Here is a 17,396-nt window from a genome sequence, read left to right as displayed (position 1 = left end):
TCCCCAGAGCCCGGAGATGAGGATGCCCTATTTCCCCCGGAGGTGACAGCGGCAAAACTCCTGACAGGTGCTGCCACCACCGGGGCGGCAACCGGACCAGTGACCACATCCACACCAACAGCATCACCATTACCCACCTCCATAACCCCCTCACCCTCTACCAAACCAGCAACCACACCACTAGACAAAGAGTTTTCCTCATCCATACCCACCACCACATTCACTCCTGCTGGACCAGTAACGGGGGTGACATTTTGACCTCCGCATCATCAGGCACAAGGGGCTGAGTCTCCCCCACAGAACTTGAGGCAACCTCACCCCCTGGTCTTGTGTGCCCTCCGCATCATCAGTTGATATTTTCTGCTGCTTTACTGTTGATACCTGGCGCCGCTGATCTTTCGCTGCTGTGGGGTGCTGCTGATCCTTTATATCAGCATCTTGTTGACCAGCGGCACCAACACAGAACAGGACTTTGGTGGGAGGACCGGAACTCCCAGCCCCAGCAACCCCCTCACACTGCCGCCGCTTCTCAACTAAATGATCAGCGGCAACAGCATTCAGGGGCACGGAGGCTACCGGAGCTGCCCCTGACACCGGGCCGCTCCCACTGAGGAGCGCACCACAGTATCGTGGCCTGACTGTTCGCCCGCCGCCGGGCCGCCCTCACTGTCCAGCCTCTCGGCTGATGCACCTGCTGCTATGTCCCCGCTACTACAAGCAGAGACGGAGCTCTGTGCCTCACTGCAGTGCTTTGTAATCTCCCCGTGCCTTTGCACCAGATCCACAGCAGAACCCGGGCTGGGCTGGGCAACGGGGCTTATACAGCGAGCTGACCCTGCAGCCGACTCAGGTGGTACAGGGAGGGGGGCATATACATAGCTTACCGCTACCTGCAGCTTTGGCTTGGTGGTTTTCTTTGCCTTTTTCTTCTAGGCCCCAGGTGCCTCCTCTGGTAAATCATCACCAAGATGGGAGTTCTGAAGGCACACTGGGGACTCCAGGAGCTTGATCTCTGCCATTAGCGCCCCTCCCTGGCCGATGTCACTGTCCTCCCCAGAGCCAGCAGAACTGCGACGAGATGTCATTGTCGCCTATCCAGCAGGGACCTCGCTGCACGTGGCCTGTGAGTGACTAAGCAGGCTGCCAGGTGGGGCTTTCTGCTGGTCATCATCCTCCTCATCATCATCATCCACCTGGCTTTCAGGCTGCAGCCCCATCTGCCTTTGCTCTCTGTTATCAGCCATTTCTCTGAATCGATCTTCATTAATAAGCTTTTCCTTAAACGGTCCACTTTTTTCTCTGATGAAAGCTTTTCTGACTTCAAGCTCATTGATGTCAACTTTCAGTCTCCTTACCTCCGCCTGGAGCTGATTCTTCCTCGATTTGGAGGAACCTGCAGCTTTGTTGCTTGTGCAGCTCAACTCTTCCCGGAGCCTCCTCAGTGTCTTACTCGCCTCTTCATGCTCACGGAGGTGGCTCATGACCCGGGAGGCATAGGTGGACACAGACTCCCGGGGTCTCTGCAGCGCCCAACCCTCCTCAGTGAGGTCGGCCTCACCTTCGTGAGCACTCAGCTTTCCTCCGGAAGGACTGCCATCTTGCACACTAGCAGGCTTCTCCTCCATGGAAGCCTTGCGGCTTCTCTGGTTCTCTGCAGACCTGGGGGAAGTAGGAGCCACATTGCTGCGACTCCTGGTAGAGCGTCTCACCCCCGAATCCTCTGATGTGCAGGCTGGTTGCTGGTTCCTTCTGCCCCCCGCCAGCCTGGTCCGGGAAGCAGAAGCCTGGGACTTGGCTCCCTCACTCATCCCAGGAAACCCACTCCCTCCCTGGGTAAGAGAGAGAGCAGGTCCCCGGGTGGAGAGGTGGTGGTTCCCAGGAGCTCAGGAGCACACAGCAGGTTCAGCAGCGACCGCACCCACAATTAGCACAATGAGCAGCAGCTGAGCAGAGCTGCACCCACTATCCTGCTGGAGCAGTCACTGTGCACATACATTACATTACTGATCCTGTACTGATCCTGAGTTACATCCTGTATTATACTCCAGAGCTGCACTCACTATTCTGCTGGTGCAGTGACTGTGTACATACATTACATTACTGATTCTGTACTGATCCTGAATTACATCCTGTATTATACTCCAGAGCTGCACTCACTATTCTGCTGGTGCAGTCACTGTGCACATACATTACATTACTGATCCTGTACTGATCCTGAGTTACATCCTGTATTATACTCCAGAGCTGCACTCACTATTCTGCTGGTGCAGTGACTGTGTACATACATTACATTACTGATTCTGTACTGATCCTGAGTTACATCGCGTATTATACTCCAGATCTTCACTCACTATTCTGCTGGTGGAGTCTGCTCTTACTGTGCAGCATTTTCTCCACACCTGCCTAATACTTTTGGACATACATATCAAATAAAATGCTGCTTTTAGTAGCAACCCACAAGTTTTTTGTTTTTCTTTCAAGTATGTTGCTACCTCACCAGCAGTATTTTAGGTGTGTAATTTGTTTCATCCCAACTAATTTACATATATCCATCGTCCTTCTTTATGGGCAACTCTGCTTGTAAGTCTGACAACCAGTTCAGTACATACTCTAATATCAGTCAGTCACTTCTGTAAATTCTAGAATATCATCACCTATACAATTCTTCATGGCAACTCTCAGACCCCTCCTTCTCCCATTTAACTCCAGCCAGATTTTCTGTATTCCTATGTAATGAGACATTAGGTGAATCAATACAATGCAGAGTTATTAAACTGACCTGACTTACACGTTCTGTCCAAATACTACTGTATGTGTAAGTGCTGTGTGCAGATTCTCCAGTGTATCGTTTGAGAAGCAGTTCCACACTTTTTGTTTTCCACACCTCCTGCTTATAAAAACTGACAGGGAGACTCCTTTCACATACAGGAGACAGGGGAGAGAGCCTGTAGTTGCATTAGAGGCTTTGTGGGAAATATAGGCTGCATTACTGGAGACTTATAGGTAGGTTAGAAGAATCCATTTCGACAGACGTCACATAAATGACGCAGTAAAAGCTGGAATAAAAATTTGCTGCACTGTATAGGTTAAAAAAGACTGCAGTGCTGCATTAAAGCAATTAATGCTTAAAATGAATAAAAAAACAAGCAAGTATAATGTCATCGACACAAGGTGGAAGTCAAGTGTTTTTCAATACAGCTAATCTGAATCTGGCTTTTTTTGTCAGTGGACGTTATTTAATCTACAGCTTGCAGTAGACGGCCTCTCATCCAGGCCACTTTTCATGATCTGAGTCAACTACCAACTTCTCTACATTTAAGTTTTTCCTTTTTTATCTTGCTAGAGAATTGGAGAAGCAAAGAGAAAATTCAGCGTCTGACATCCTAAAGAAGAAGCAAGAAGCAGAAGCTGCAGTGAGTATTGTCCCCATTCCCCTTCCCATTATATAATATAGGTAAAGGAAACGCACTGTATAATTATCCAAATCTGTGTCAGAGCACAAGCATTATTACATCTGTGATCATCAGAAGAGATATGTTTCCCTTTATCCTGTGTGCTATATCCCCTATTTAAGCTTTCAATACTTTCTAAATGGTAGACAATAAATGGTATGCTGGGGGCGGGGAAGCTCTGCTCTACATATAGTGAACCAAAAGTAGCTTGACAGTATATACATATTTAAGTATAGTCTTAGTGTTAGTTACTGTCCACCTACTTTTGGTTCACCCTGTGTATACATAAATATACACTGCTAAAAAAAAATAAAGGGAACACTAAAATACCATATCCTAGATATCACTGAATGACTTATTCCAGTTGCAATTCTTTATTCATTACATAGTGGAATCCATTGAGAACAATTAAACATAAAAATGATCAATGTAAATCAAAATGAATATCCCATGGAGGTCTGGATTTGGAATGATACTGAAAATCAAAGTGGAAAATCAAATTACGGGCTAATCTAACGTCAGTGGAAATGCCTTAACACAAGGATATGATGCTCAGTAGTGTGTGTGGCCTCCACATGCCTGTATGACCTCCCTACAACGCCTGGACATGCTCCTGAGGAGGCGACAGATGTTCTCCTGAGGGTTCTCCTCCCAGATCTGGATTAAAGCATCAGTCAACTCAGAGAGTCTGTAGTGCAACGTGGCGATGGTGGATGCAGTGAGACATGATGTCCCAGATGTGCTGGATTCATGTTTTTGGAACGGGCTGGCCAGTCCTTAGCATCAATGCTTTCATCATGCAGGAACTGCTGACACACTTCAGCCACACAAGACTTAGCATTGTCATGCATCAGAAGGAACCCAGGGCCCACTACTCCTGCATATGGTCTCACAATGAGCCTGAGGATCTCATACCAGTACCTAATGGCAGCCAGGCTACCTCTGGCTAGCACATAGAGGTCTGTGCGGCCCTCCAAAGAAATGCTTCCCACAACAATACTGACCCACTGCCAAACCAATAATGTTGGAGGATGTTGCAGGCAGCAGATCGTGAACATAAAGAAAACCAGCGCACAGCTGTGAAAGTTATATCTCAACAGGGGGTGCAAGTAGCAGAGTATACATAGCAATAAAAGAGAGAAAAAAAGCCACCGCTACAAAATGCACACCACCAATTATATATATATAACAACACACAACACTTTATTGGCATAATAAAAACAGTTAAAAACAACATAATACCACTGTAAAACACCTGGATACATGATGACTGTACATACAGGTCCTTCTCAAAAAATTAGCATATAGTGTTAAATTTCATTATTTACCATAATGTAATGATTACAATTAAAATTTCATATACTATAGATTCATTATCCACCAACTGAAATTTGTCAGGTCTTTTATTGTTTTAATACTGATGATTTTGGCATACAACTCCTGATAACCCAAAAAACCTGTCTCAATAAATTAGCATATTTCACCCGACCAATCAAATAAAAGTGTTTTTTAATACCAAACAAAAAAACCATCAAATAATAATGTTCAGTTATGCACTCAATACTTGGTCGGGAATCCTTTGGCAGAAATGACTGCTTCAATGCGGCGTGGCATGGAGGCAATCAGCCTGTGACACTGCTGAGATGTTATGGAGGCCCAGGATGCTTTAATAGCGGCCTTAAGCTCATCCAGAGTGTTGGGTCTTGCGTCTCTCAACTTTCTCTTCACAATATCCCACAGATTCTCTATGGGGTTCAGGTCAGGAGAGTTGGCAGGCCAATTGAGCACAGTAATACCATGGTCAGTAAACCATTTACCAGTGGTTTTGGCACTGTGAGCAGGTGCCAGGTCGTGCTGAAAAATGCAATCTTCATCTCCATAAAGCATTTCAGCCGATGGAAGCATGAAGTGCTACAAAATCTCCTGATAGCTAGCTGCATTGACCCTGCCCTTGATGAAACACAGTGGACCAACACCAGCAGCTGACATGGCACCCCACACCATCACTGACTGTGGGTATTTGACACTGGACTTCAGGCATTTTGGCATTTCCTTCTCCCCAGTCTTCCTCCAGACTCTGGCACCTTGATTTCTGAATGACATGCAAAATTTGCTTTCATCAGAAAAAAGTACTTGGGACCACTTAGCAACAGTCCAGTGCTGCTTCTCTGTAGCCCAGGTCAGGCGCTTCTGCCGCTGTTTATGGTTCAAAAGTGGCTTTACCTGGGGAATGCGGCACCTGTAGCCCATTTCCTGCACACGCCTGTGCACGGTGGCTCTGGATGTTTCCACACCAGACTCAGTCCACTGCTTCCTCAGGTTCCCCAAGGTCTGGAATCGGTCCTTCTCCACAATCTTCCTCAGGGTCCGGTCACCTCTTCTCGTTGTACAGCGTTTTCTGCCACATTGTTTCCTTCCAACAGACTTACCATTGAGGTGCCTTGATACAGCACTCTGGGAACAGCCTATTTGTTGAGAAATTTCTTTCTGGGTCTTACCCTCTTGCTTGAGGGTGTCAATGATGGCCTTCTTGACATCTGTCAGGTCGCTAGTCTTACCCATGATGGGGGTTTTGAGTAATGAACCAGGCAGGGAGTTTTTAAAAGCCTCAGGTATCTTTTGCATGTGTTTAGAGTTAATTAGTTGATTCAGAAGATTAGGGTAATAGGTCATTTAGAGAACCTTTTCTTGATATGCTAATTTATTGAGACAGGTTTTTTGGGTTATCAGGAGTTGTATGCCAAAATCATCAGTATTAAAACAATAAAAGACCTGACAAATTTCAGTTGGTGGATAATGAATCTATAGTATATGAAAGTTTAATTGTAATCATTACATTATGGTAAATAATGAAATTTAACACTATATGCTAATTTTTTGAGAAGGACCTGTATATCAATAGTAAATTATACAGCCCGTCGATATATCAGTATGTAAAAAAAGGCACAAAACCAAATACAGTAACAATAGCACCATATAGACCTGCCTATCGGCTCATGGGGTCCCTATACGCCCGTGTGCAGCATGGTAACTGTCTATCCCCAAAAGTGAATAGATAAATAACTAGCACCGGGTACCTATATCCTAATGGAAAGAGAACTCCCCAAACATAAATATGGAGCCTATAAGGCTAGTGTGTTCATCTGATACAAACCGATCTCTAAATAGACAGGCTGGAGTATCCAGGAGGCCCAGTGGCAGTAGCCCCACGCGTATCGCCTCCCGAATGAGGCTTCGTCAGGGGAAGTGAACCATAGCCAATACACAAGTGAATATATAGCGCTAATAAGTGTTTAAATCGCCTACCGGTGTGCACGCACATGTAACCATGACCCCAGAGTCGGCATGAACCTCCGAATCCGGAAGTGACGTTCTGTCAGGGCTGTAAGGACGCCCATGTCCATATAAGGGATACCCAGCAGCATAACAGAGCGCGCCTGCGCACATGGATCCAAAAAGGCACCGCTCATCAACAGACTGCGCCTGCGTGTATATCCCCGTTCTGTCAGGGCTGTAAGGACGCCCATATCCATATAAGGGATACCCAGCAGCATAACAGAGCGCGCCTGCGCAGATGGATCCTAAAGAGCGCCTGCTCATACACAGACTGCGCCTGCGTGTATACCCCCGTTCATTTCGGGTCTGATAAACCCTACAAAGTGCGCCTGCGCCAATGAGTCCACCCGAATAGTTAATGAATAGACCGCGCCTGCATGAATATCTATGCCCATATAAAATAAGCAAACATAAAGACGGCGCGCGTGCGCAGATCCGTCAAGCATCTGTCTAACCCAGGGTAGGCCCATACAGGTAGTCAAAAAGGGGGGGGTTGATTCTAGTATAAACAACCAACCCTAGAGCTGGGGAACCATAAAGAATATAATGTAAGAGACCAAATGTCTAAAGCCAGCGCGCGTCCGCGACTTGGCTAGAACAAGAAGGGAAGAGGAACCCAAGGGGACAAAAGATGGCATGCAAATGTGATGGCTAAGCCAATAATGGATGGATTGAAAAAGAAGAAACATGCCCGCAACAGCCTCACATCACATGTATGCATGCATGAAAACAATTCACACCTGGCGCCAACTCACATATATCCCCGGGGATACAACAACCAACATACTCACTGACCCATTCAACTTATTGATATTATATTATAAACAAGTGGTTTGAGATAGAAAACGTTTATTGATTATATTATATTGTGCATATAAGTAGATAATAGCATACAATTATATTTATATAAAAATATTTTATTTATATAAATGGTATTCCCCCCACCTCCATGGGAGGTTCCCATACTTATAAAAAAGAAAGAAGAGGAAGCCTCAAGAACTCCCCATTTAGGATAAATAATGTGGACATAGGGATACCACTATCATAATTGAGCGGTCCATTGGATAAGGACCTAAATCCTTTCTAACGTACTAAATGACTCCATGCTAAAAGCCCCACCTAGCTCAGTATAATCCCCTAAAAGAAGGGGGGGGGGGGGAAAGGGAGGAAGGGAGACCTGATGTACCCTGACATACCTCAACACACCAAACTGCCCCATGAGCCGATCAAAAAAGGCTAAACTGCCCCCATGAGCCAAAAAGACCGAGGTCCTAAAACTGATATGGTGGCATAAGTGGTTGAAACCTGTACTAACATGGCAATAGCAACGGTCCATAAATGGTCTCGACTCCAAAATCCCATTTCCAGTCGGATAAGGTCCAGATGAAATGCATCATACATACTCCATATACATCCAAAATAGCACTTGTAGTCCGTTAACATTCCAACTCCACAGGACAGACGTATATACAGATGGTCCACAATTAGTCCATAATGAGTACTCCATGTATGTCCAAAAATCCGTATGCTATCCATGAGTGTCCCCACTCTTATAAATGGGATATATATGCCAATAATCCTAGAGTGAGAAATATATGTTAACCAAGGAATCCGGTGAATAATAGTTCCTCGTTCAAACCTGCGGGGGTAACCGATCCAAAATTAAAAATCCACCGTGATTCTACTTGAAGCAACCGTTTCTTAGGAGAACCCCCCCTCTCAGAAATGAAGATCTTCTCCAATCCAACCACCCGTATATTAGTGGTACTACCTGAATGACATGTAAGAAAATGGGTCGCTACTGAGGTCAAGGTCCTACCTTTCTCAACATCATTTCTGGCCAAATTAATTGTTGAGAAATGCTTTTGGACCCTCCGTCGTAATTCCTGGGAGGTCTGGCCCACATAGACCATCTGACATGGGCAAATAAGCGCATAGATGACATATCTAGTTCTACAATTTATATACCCCCCCAGTTTGTATGTTTGACCATCGACGGGATTTTGAAAAGACTCTCTGACTGGACCCATGTGAGGACAAATATTACAGTCCCCACATGGGAACGACCCCCTGAGTCTGACTCCTCGATTGAGTCTGGTCGTCTGTCGTTTATAATGACTCCTGACCAGGAGATCCCTGAAATTGGGCGCTCTCCTGGCCACAAGCATGGGTCGTTCACCCACAATATTGGACGTGTTCAGGTCCGTAGTAAGGATACCCCAATGTTTTCGTAGAATACATCCTAATTGTGACCAATGAGTATTATAATTGGTTATAAACTTGGGGGTATTGTCCCGTACCTTACGTTCCGTACTCAACAGGGACTCCTGTGTTTGGGTCCTCGCCCTCTGGAATGCCCGGGATATACATCTCTGGGGGTACTTTCTTTCCTTGAAACGGGAAGTCAATGCCAAAGCCTCGGTCTTGAAATCCTCCTCACGTGTGCAATTCCTTCGTGATCTCAGAAATTGTCCAATAGGGACTCCGTATTTAGTGTGTTGAGGGTGGAAGCTTCTGAAATCCAGAAGGCTGTTGGTCGCTGTTGGCTTGCGATACAGCTTGGTAATGATAGCACCATCTTCCATCATGACCTCTAAATCCAAAAACGTGACTGAGGAGGAAGATATAGAATATGTTAAGAAAATATTGAGTGAATTATGATTCAACAATTCTATAAAACTCCTACACTCAGCCTCTGTCCCGGACCACACAAAGAAAACGTCATCAATAAAGCGCGTCCAATGACGCACCTTATCCTTAAACATGTCAAGCACATATACCCTGGTGGCCTCCCACCATCCGAAAAATAGGTTGGCGAGAGCCGGGGCACATCTCGCCCCCATGGCCACACCAGAGGTTTGGAGATAGTATGTCCTATCAAATGTAAAATAATTGTGCTTGAGAACAAACTCCATGAGGTCCACGATTAGAGAGTCGTGCATTCTATCAGAGTGCCCTGACTGATCCAGAAAGTAGAGGACTGCCCTAACCGCATCATCATGTGCAATGTTCAAGTAGAGAGCCTCTACGTCACACGTAACCAATAACGTGTCAGATGGTGGCCCAATACCCTGACTCCTCCTGATGAAATGGGAAGAGTCCAATATAAAGGAGGGTAGTGTCTTGACAACAGGCTGCAGAAAATGGTCCACGTAAATGCAAATCTTTTCGCATAAACTTCCAATACTGGCCACTATTGGACGGCCGGGAGGTTTGCAAAGATCCTTATGCACCTTAGGGAGCATGTAAAAGGTGGCAATAACTGGATCCTCAACCCACATGAAGTTAAATTCATGGCCATTAATAATCCCCAAGTCCCGGGCTTTTTCCAAAAGACCTCTCAATTTAGCTGAGAACACTCCTGTTGGGTCAGATGGCAATTTTCTATAGAAACGGGTGTTATTCAACTGACGATGGGCCTCCTCCAGATAGAGGGCATGTGGCCACAAGACCACATTGCCCCCTTTATCAGCTTCCTTGATTATGAAGGCAGGGTTGGATTTCAAATTCATGATGGCCCGTTGTTCCTCTTTCCCCAGATTATTTGGTGTTCCAGTAAGGGGACGTAGTTGGAGAATGTCCTTTTTAACCAACTCAAAAAATACTCTTATGGCAGGTACCAATGAGAAGGGGGGGGCCACCATAGACTTGTTTTTATGAGGAAAACGATCCTTACCACTATCAATGGTGTCCTCTTGTAATAAGTGTAGTAGATCCTGTAGAACTCGTTGGTCCGTCTGGTCCAATCCATCCCTGTCTTGTGGTCTGCTATGCAAGACTTGCAAAACCAAACATCTACAAAATAAATATAGGTCTTTACCAATGTAAATTTATCTACCTTTTGTACAGGGGAAAATGTCAAACCCCTTTCTAACACTGATAACTCCACCGAGGTAAGGTGATGTTCAGATAGATTAATGATCTGCAATTTACCTGATGGTCCATGTAGAGCAGGTGGCGGGGTCTCGGACTCAATTGATGATTCTACTTGTGGAAGAATTTGTGTCGTTTCGGTGTTCTGCGGCCCCCAAATCTGGTGAACCGTCGAGGTGGTTGGGCGGTGTTTGCGGCCCCTTCTAACCCAGGCAGCAGATCGCTCTCCACGGCATCTCCATACTCTGTCATGTCTGTCACATATGCTAAGTGTGAACCTGCTTTCATCTGTGAACGGCGCATGGCGCCAATCTCGAATCTGCCAGTCTTGGTGTTTTCTGGCAAATGCCAATCACTGTGCATGGTGTTGGGCTGTGAGCCCTCATACCACCCTCATGGGGTCTTTCTGACAGATTGAGCAGATACATGGATGTTAGTGGCCTGCTGGAGGTAATGTTGCAGGATTCCGGCCCTGCTCCTCCTGTTCTTCCTTAGACTAGGGAGGAGGTAGTAGAGGGTCCTGCTGCTGGGTTGTTGCCCTCCATGTCTCCTGGTGTACTGGCCTGTCTCCTGGTATCTGCTCCATGCTCTGGACACTCTGGTAACAGACACAGCTACTCTTCTTGCCACAGCTCGCATTGATGTGCTACCCTGGATGAGCTGCACTACCTGAACAAATTCTGTGGGTTGTAGACACTGCCTCATGCTACTGTACAGGGCGTCTAGGGGTGTGCGCAATGACAAAATGCAAAAGTGACCAAAGCAGCAGCCAAAAAGGATGAGAGCAGAGAAATGGTCTCTGGTCACCCCCTGCAGAACCACTCCTTTATAGGGGTTGTCTTGCTAATTTCCTGTAATATCTACCTGTTATCTATTCTATTTGAACAACAGCAGGAGAAATTGATTCACAATCAATGTTGCTTAATAAGTGGACAGGTTGATTTAACAGTAGTGTGATTGACTTGGAATTACATTGTGTTGTTTAAGCGTTCCCTTTATTTTTTTTGAGCAGTCTATATATACACACACGCATTTAAATCACACTATGAATCTTGATGAATGAAAGACTTGAAAAGTTGAAAATGTTTACTGATATAAACTGTGTAGTTTACTGAGAATAATATGACGTATCAACTGTGAATGGAAACCTAAATCATAACTCAATTGAGGTCTGGGCTCCAAATCATCCTGAAAATCAAAGTACAATACTGAAATTGGGCGGATCCAATTGGCATGAGTTTCTTCACAGCAATTAATAATGTGACTCAGTAGTATTTATAGCCCCTACGTGCATGGTCCTGGGGATGTCCTCCCAGTCCAGGATCAGGGCACCGGTGACCTGCACCATGTGTGGCGCTGCTTGGTGATGTTGGGTGCTCTGATACATAATGTCCCAGAAGTTTTCGATTGGATTCAGGGCTGGGGAACTTGAAGGCCAGTCACTGGCAGCAATGCCTTCATTATCCAGGAGCTACCTAGACTCTGGCCACATGGGGTTGGGTATTGTCTTGTACCAGGAGGAACCCAGGAACCACAGCACCAGCGTTAGGTCTGATAATGGCTCTCATGAGTTCATCCTGGTACCTAGCAGTAGTCGGGGTACTGTTAGCGATGTCAGGTTCTCAGGCTCATGGAGTCTGTTTCTCACAGTTTGGTCAGAAGCATGCACACCAGTAGACACTGGAGGTCATTGTGTAAGACTCTGGCCATGCTCCTCCTGGAACTCCTCAAGTCCTATTGCTGAGTCGATATACTTCTATGCCCCCGTCCAGCTTTTTTTGTGTAACAGCCCTGGTATTAGTAACCCTGCAATGGTACGTATGGATGCGCCATCCTGGAGGAGCTGCACTACTTGTGCAACCTGAACAATAGCCTGTTTCAGAATCATACAGAAAATCCTACATACAGACTATCACGGTGGGGGAAGCTTTCTATTTCTATCATTCATGTATCATTTACTCTTTCATTACATCTTCTGTAATGTCAAGTTCTGCAATATGACCCTCAATGTGTCTTTAAAACCTTAGGTACGATTAATGCAGGAGTCTGTACGGAGGATCATAGAAGCAGAAGAATCTAGAATGGGTAAGATTGAAAAAATATATGTTTTTTGTTTGTTTTTTATTAATCTGTCATAATTATGTAGTTACTAGATGGTGGCCCGATTCTAACGCATCGGGTATTCTAGAATATGCATGTCCACGTAGTATATTGCCCAGTCACGTAGTATATTGCCCAGTCACGTAGTATTTTGCCCAGTCACGTAGTATAATGCTCCATGCAGTTATGCCCCATAGATGCCCCATATAATGCTCCATGCAGTTATGGCCCCATAGATGCCCCATATAATGCTCCATACAGTTATGGCCCCATAGATGCTCCATATAATGCTCCATGCAGTTATGGCCCCATAGATGCCCCATATAATGCTCCATGCAGTTATGGCCCCATAGATGCTCCATATAATGCTCCATGCAGTTCATTATCGCCCCATATAATGCTCCATATAATGCTCCATGCAGTTATGGCCCCATAGATGCCCCATATAATGCTCCATGCAGTTATGGCCCCATATAATGCTCCATGCAGTTATGGCCCCATAGATGCCCCATATAATGCTCCATGCAGTTATGGCCCCATAGATGCCCCATATAATGCTCCATGCAGTTCTTTATGGCCCCATAGACGCTCCATATAGCATTGTGCCACATGTAGTGCTGCTGCTGCTGCAATAAAAAAAAAAAAAAAAATCACATACTCACCTCTCGTCGCTGCTCCTCAGCGTCTTGTCTCTCCGCACTGACTGTTCAGGCAGAGGGCGGCGCGCACACTAATACGTCATCGCGCCCTCTGACCTGCACAGTAACTGCAAGAGGACGGGAAGATGGAGCGGCGCCCGGCGGATGGAACACGGACAAGTGAATATGAAATACTCACCTGCTCCTGGCGCTCCTGACGCTGTCCCTGCCTGTCCCATGGTACCGCAGCTTCTTCGCGCCTGCGCGAGAAGGACCTGCCATGACGTCACGGTCACATGACCGTGACGTCATGGCAGGTCCTTCTCGCGCAGGGCCTGTGATGACGTCGCGGTCACATGATCGGGACGTCATGGCAGGTCCTTCTCGCACAGGCGCGCAGGGCCTGTGATGACGTCGCGGTCACATGACCGTGACGTCATAGCAGGTCCTTCGCGCATACCATCCTTGCCACCGGAAGCTGCCGGCAGAAGGTGAGTATATAATGATTTTTTATTTTTTTTTATTATTTTTAACATTAGATTTTTTTACTATTGACGCTGCATAGGCAGCATCAATAGTAAAAACTTGGTCACACAGGGTTAATAGCGGCGGTAACGGAGTGAGTTACCCACAGCATAACGCGGTCCGTTACCGCTGGCATTAACCCTGTGTGAGCGGTGACTGCGGGGAGTATGGAGCGGGCGCCGGGCACTGACTGCAGGGGAGTAGGGAGGGACTAATCGGACTGTGGCCGTCGCTGATTGGTCGCGGCAGCCATGACAGGCAGCTGGCGAGACCAATCAGCGACTTGGATTCCATGACAGACAGAGGCCGCGACCAATGAATATCCGTGACAGACAGAAAGACAGACAGACGGAAGTGACCCTTAGACAATTATATAGTAGATGGTGCTGAGCTGGCTAATAATTACATTGTTAGTATGGGAATGGTAACACCCAGTTATCAGTTTATTCACATGTTTCCAGGTGGATTAACAAAGGAACTGTAAAATGTAGAGTTTTTTAGAAAAGGTTTTCTTATGGTGGATACATGTATTTACTAAAAGGAGAGCTAACAGGCCCTCTATAAATTTCACCACGACGATATATTTTTGTGTTTAAGGGTTGATAATATTGAATGCCTGGTATGGTAAATTTGTCACCGATAACAGTCGAAGGAATGAGCGTGTGAAAGTCATCGACGTGACTGTGCCCCTGCAGTGCTTGGTCAAAGACTCGAAGTTGATCCTCACAGAAGCTTCAAAGGTAAATACACAATTGTTTTCCATCTGCTTCCTATAGATTTCCCTGGGCATCGGAGCCATGTTGGGTTTTAGTCCAACTTCCAAGATGAAGATCTGCCCGGTCCCTGTGGCATCTAACCCTGTCTGCTTTCCTCCACAGGCTGGACTACCGGGGTTCTATGACCCTTGTATCGGAGAAGATAAAAGCCTCAAGATTCTTTACCAATTCAGAGGGGTTATGCACCAAGTAATGTCTGGAGACAATGAGGCACTTAGGATACCAAAGCAATGTGAGTTTATAGTCCAGTTTATAGAACATTGTCGGAAGGTGGCACGCTGCCATCCTCATTTTCTCTATTTAAAATTCTAGTACTAATGCCCCTTAAGTAGCATCAAGTTCCTGGACGATGTAGCGTAATCTTCCGATTAATAATGTCATATAGTTCCCTGGCAATACCACACAACTCCAACTATGTCATAAAGTTCCTAGACAATGCCACACAACCTCCTGCAATTAATGCCATGATGTTCCCAAATAATGCCACACAATGCACTGATTAATTGTAGCATAAAGCTTGCACGACATGCCTCACAGAGTCCATATAAATATTACCATAAATTTCCTGCAGATGTCAACCAGCGTTTGATACTGCCATAACAATTTCAGACAATGGCTTGCAGTGCCCACATAAATTATATCATAAGGTTTCCCCTCAATGCCAACCACTGCCATAAAGTCCCCAGATAAATAATACCATAAGGTTCTCGCACAGTGCCAACCAGTGCCGTAATGTCCCCAGACAATTCCTCACAGTACCCAAATAAATAATACCATAAGGTTCCTGCACAACGCCAACCAGTGCCCTAAAGTCCCCAGACAATTCCTCACAGTGCCAAGATAAATAATACCATAAGGTTCCCGCACAATGCCAACCAGTGCCTTTAGAGCCCTAAAGTCCTCAGACAATGCATCACAGTACCCAAATAAATACCATAAGGTTCCTGCACAACGCCAACCAGTGCCCTAAAGTCCCCAGACAATTCCTCACTGTGCCCAGATAAATAATACCATAAGGTTCCCGCACAATGCCAACCAGTGCCTTTAGAGCCCTAAAGTCCTCAGACAATGCCTCACAGTACCCAAATAAATACCATAAGGTTCCTGCACAACGCCAACCAGTGCCCTAAAGTCCTCAGACAATGCCTCACAGTGGCATTGCCATATAGTGCCCATAACATCTTGTCCTAGCTGTGCATGCCGCTGCTCTGCTTAGTAACACAGGTCTGTCATCTACACCAGTATGTGGCAGGAAATGTGCCCTAGGAGGCCTGCATGCTTGATGATAGGATATGTAGTGAAATGAACCCTTGGCCCCTAGGGTCACACATAAAAGTTACCACCCCACTCCCAATTCCACAGCATGTCCTGAATTTCCTAACATTCTACATTTCATGTCCACGTAAAACCAGATCATGCATGGAAGGCTATCAGATTGTGGTAACGTCCTCTGACAAAGCCGCCGTGACATTAGCTCTCAGCGTGATTTTATGACCGGCCTCTTATTCCTCTCCATTCTTTCAGCTCACAAGATCGATGCGGACGGCTAGCCTGTGCCAGCAGAGAACTTTGATGCTAAGGAATCATATATGGCAGACCTGGAGACTCTACCCTGGATTACCTGCACATGAATCCTACAAGATGCTTTTTTTTTTAAGACTATAACTATTAAAAAAGAAGAAAAAAAAGTTGTCGAAAATAATATATATTATAATAATGAGCATATGCAGAGGAAACCGCATTGTTTTACCGGAACCACGTCTCTTTTTGGGATCACCTGGTTTTACCCCTTGGTACAGTCATAGCATTTGGTCTGCAATAAGTGCAAACCTACTATTGTCGATCTACAACTCCTAGGTAACACTGCTGTGCTGAAAGTTGTAGTACTCCAACAACTGGAGAATTGTAGGCTAACCGTGGAGATGCCATTATGTTGCTGAACATCCAGCTTTCCCTGTCTGTTACACGATGCATGCATCTGCATATTGTCCTGCCTTTAAAGGAATACTAACAAGGTTGTCGATAACTAGATGAACGTGGCCGCTTTCTTCCCAAAGCAGCACACCCATAGGTTGCGTCTGGTATTGCAGCTCTATCATATTCATTTTCAATGGAGCTGAGCTGCATTACCCAGTCTGAAAGAAAGTAGCCATGTTCTTCTGATCATGGACCATCTCTTTAAAGGTGGCAGCAGTGTTAAAATAAGAGCTGATGATTTCAGTAACACCTTTTGTAAAGGTTTCTGTGGAAGCCTTGTGTTATAGATCCATGATATAAGTAATGATCATCGGGTCAGAAATTTTTGTGGATCTTTAACTGTCATCCCAACAATATAATCAATTTTCTCCTCTGCCTAAAATTGCTGATAACAGGGAACAATAAAGCATGACATTTTGTGGAGACCGCCTTTAGATTAAAGGGTAGGTTTAGACCACCGACCTGTGGCGTTAAAGAGAACCTGACGGGTGATACATGTTGTGCAGACACTGGTGTAGGCTTTCAGCCACATATAAAAAGTTGTCGCGTCTCAGAGGAAAACAGTTTAAAAGCCACCGGGGGACTGAGCTGTATGGGAGACTGGTCGGACAGGTGGGTCTGCGGCGGCTTCTTCCCACCAGCTGACCTGGAATAGCAGGTCTCACGCACGCTGGGAGAGACCTGTCACTCATGGGGAGCTGGCCGAGAGAAGTCTAGTC

General features: G+C 45.8%; 1 protein-coding gene across 1 annotated transcript in view; it reads left to right on the top strand.

Annotated features, from left to right (window-relative positions):
- The window catches only part of DNAJC11 (DnaJ heat shock protein family (Hsp40) member C11), a 172,862-nt gene extending 155,762 nt beyond the window's left edge, over window positions 1-17,100 (top strand). Inside the window, exons 12-16 of the mRNA XM_077250394.1 lie at window positions 3,344-3,413; window positions 12,689-12,746; window positions 14,522-14,664; window positions 14,803-14,932; window positions 16,225-17,100. Coding sequence (XP_077106509.1) covers window positions 3,344-3,413; window positions 12,689-12,746; window positions 14,522-14,664; window positions 14,803-14,932; window positions 16,225-16,250 — 427 coding nt within the window. The 3' untranslated portion in view covers window positions 16,251-17,100. The remainder of the gene's footprint in view (window positions 1-3,343; window positions 3,414-12,688; window positions 12,747-14,521; window positions 14,665-14,802; window positions 14,933-16,224) is intronic.
- The last annotated feature ends 296 nt before the right edge of the window (window positions 17,101-17,396 follow it).

Source organism: Ranitomeya variabilis, chromosome 4, assembly GCF_051348905.1.
Source record: "Ranitomeya variabilis isolate aRanVar5 chromosome 4, aRanVar5.hap1, whole genome shotgun sequence".
Lineage (NCBI taxonomy): Eukaryota > Metazoa > Chordata > Amphibia > Anura > Dendrobatidae > Ranitomeya > Ranitomeya variabilis.
The sequence above is the reverse complement of the archived record's forward strand: the minus strand, read 5'-3'. Positions and strand labels throughout refer to the sequence as shown.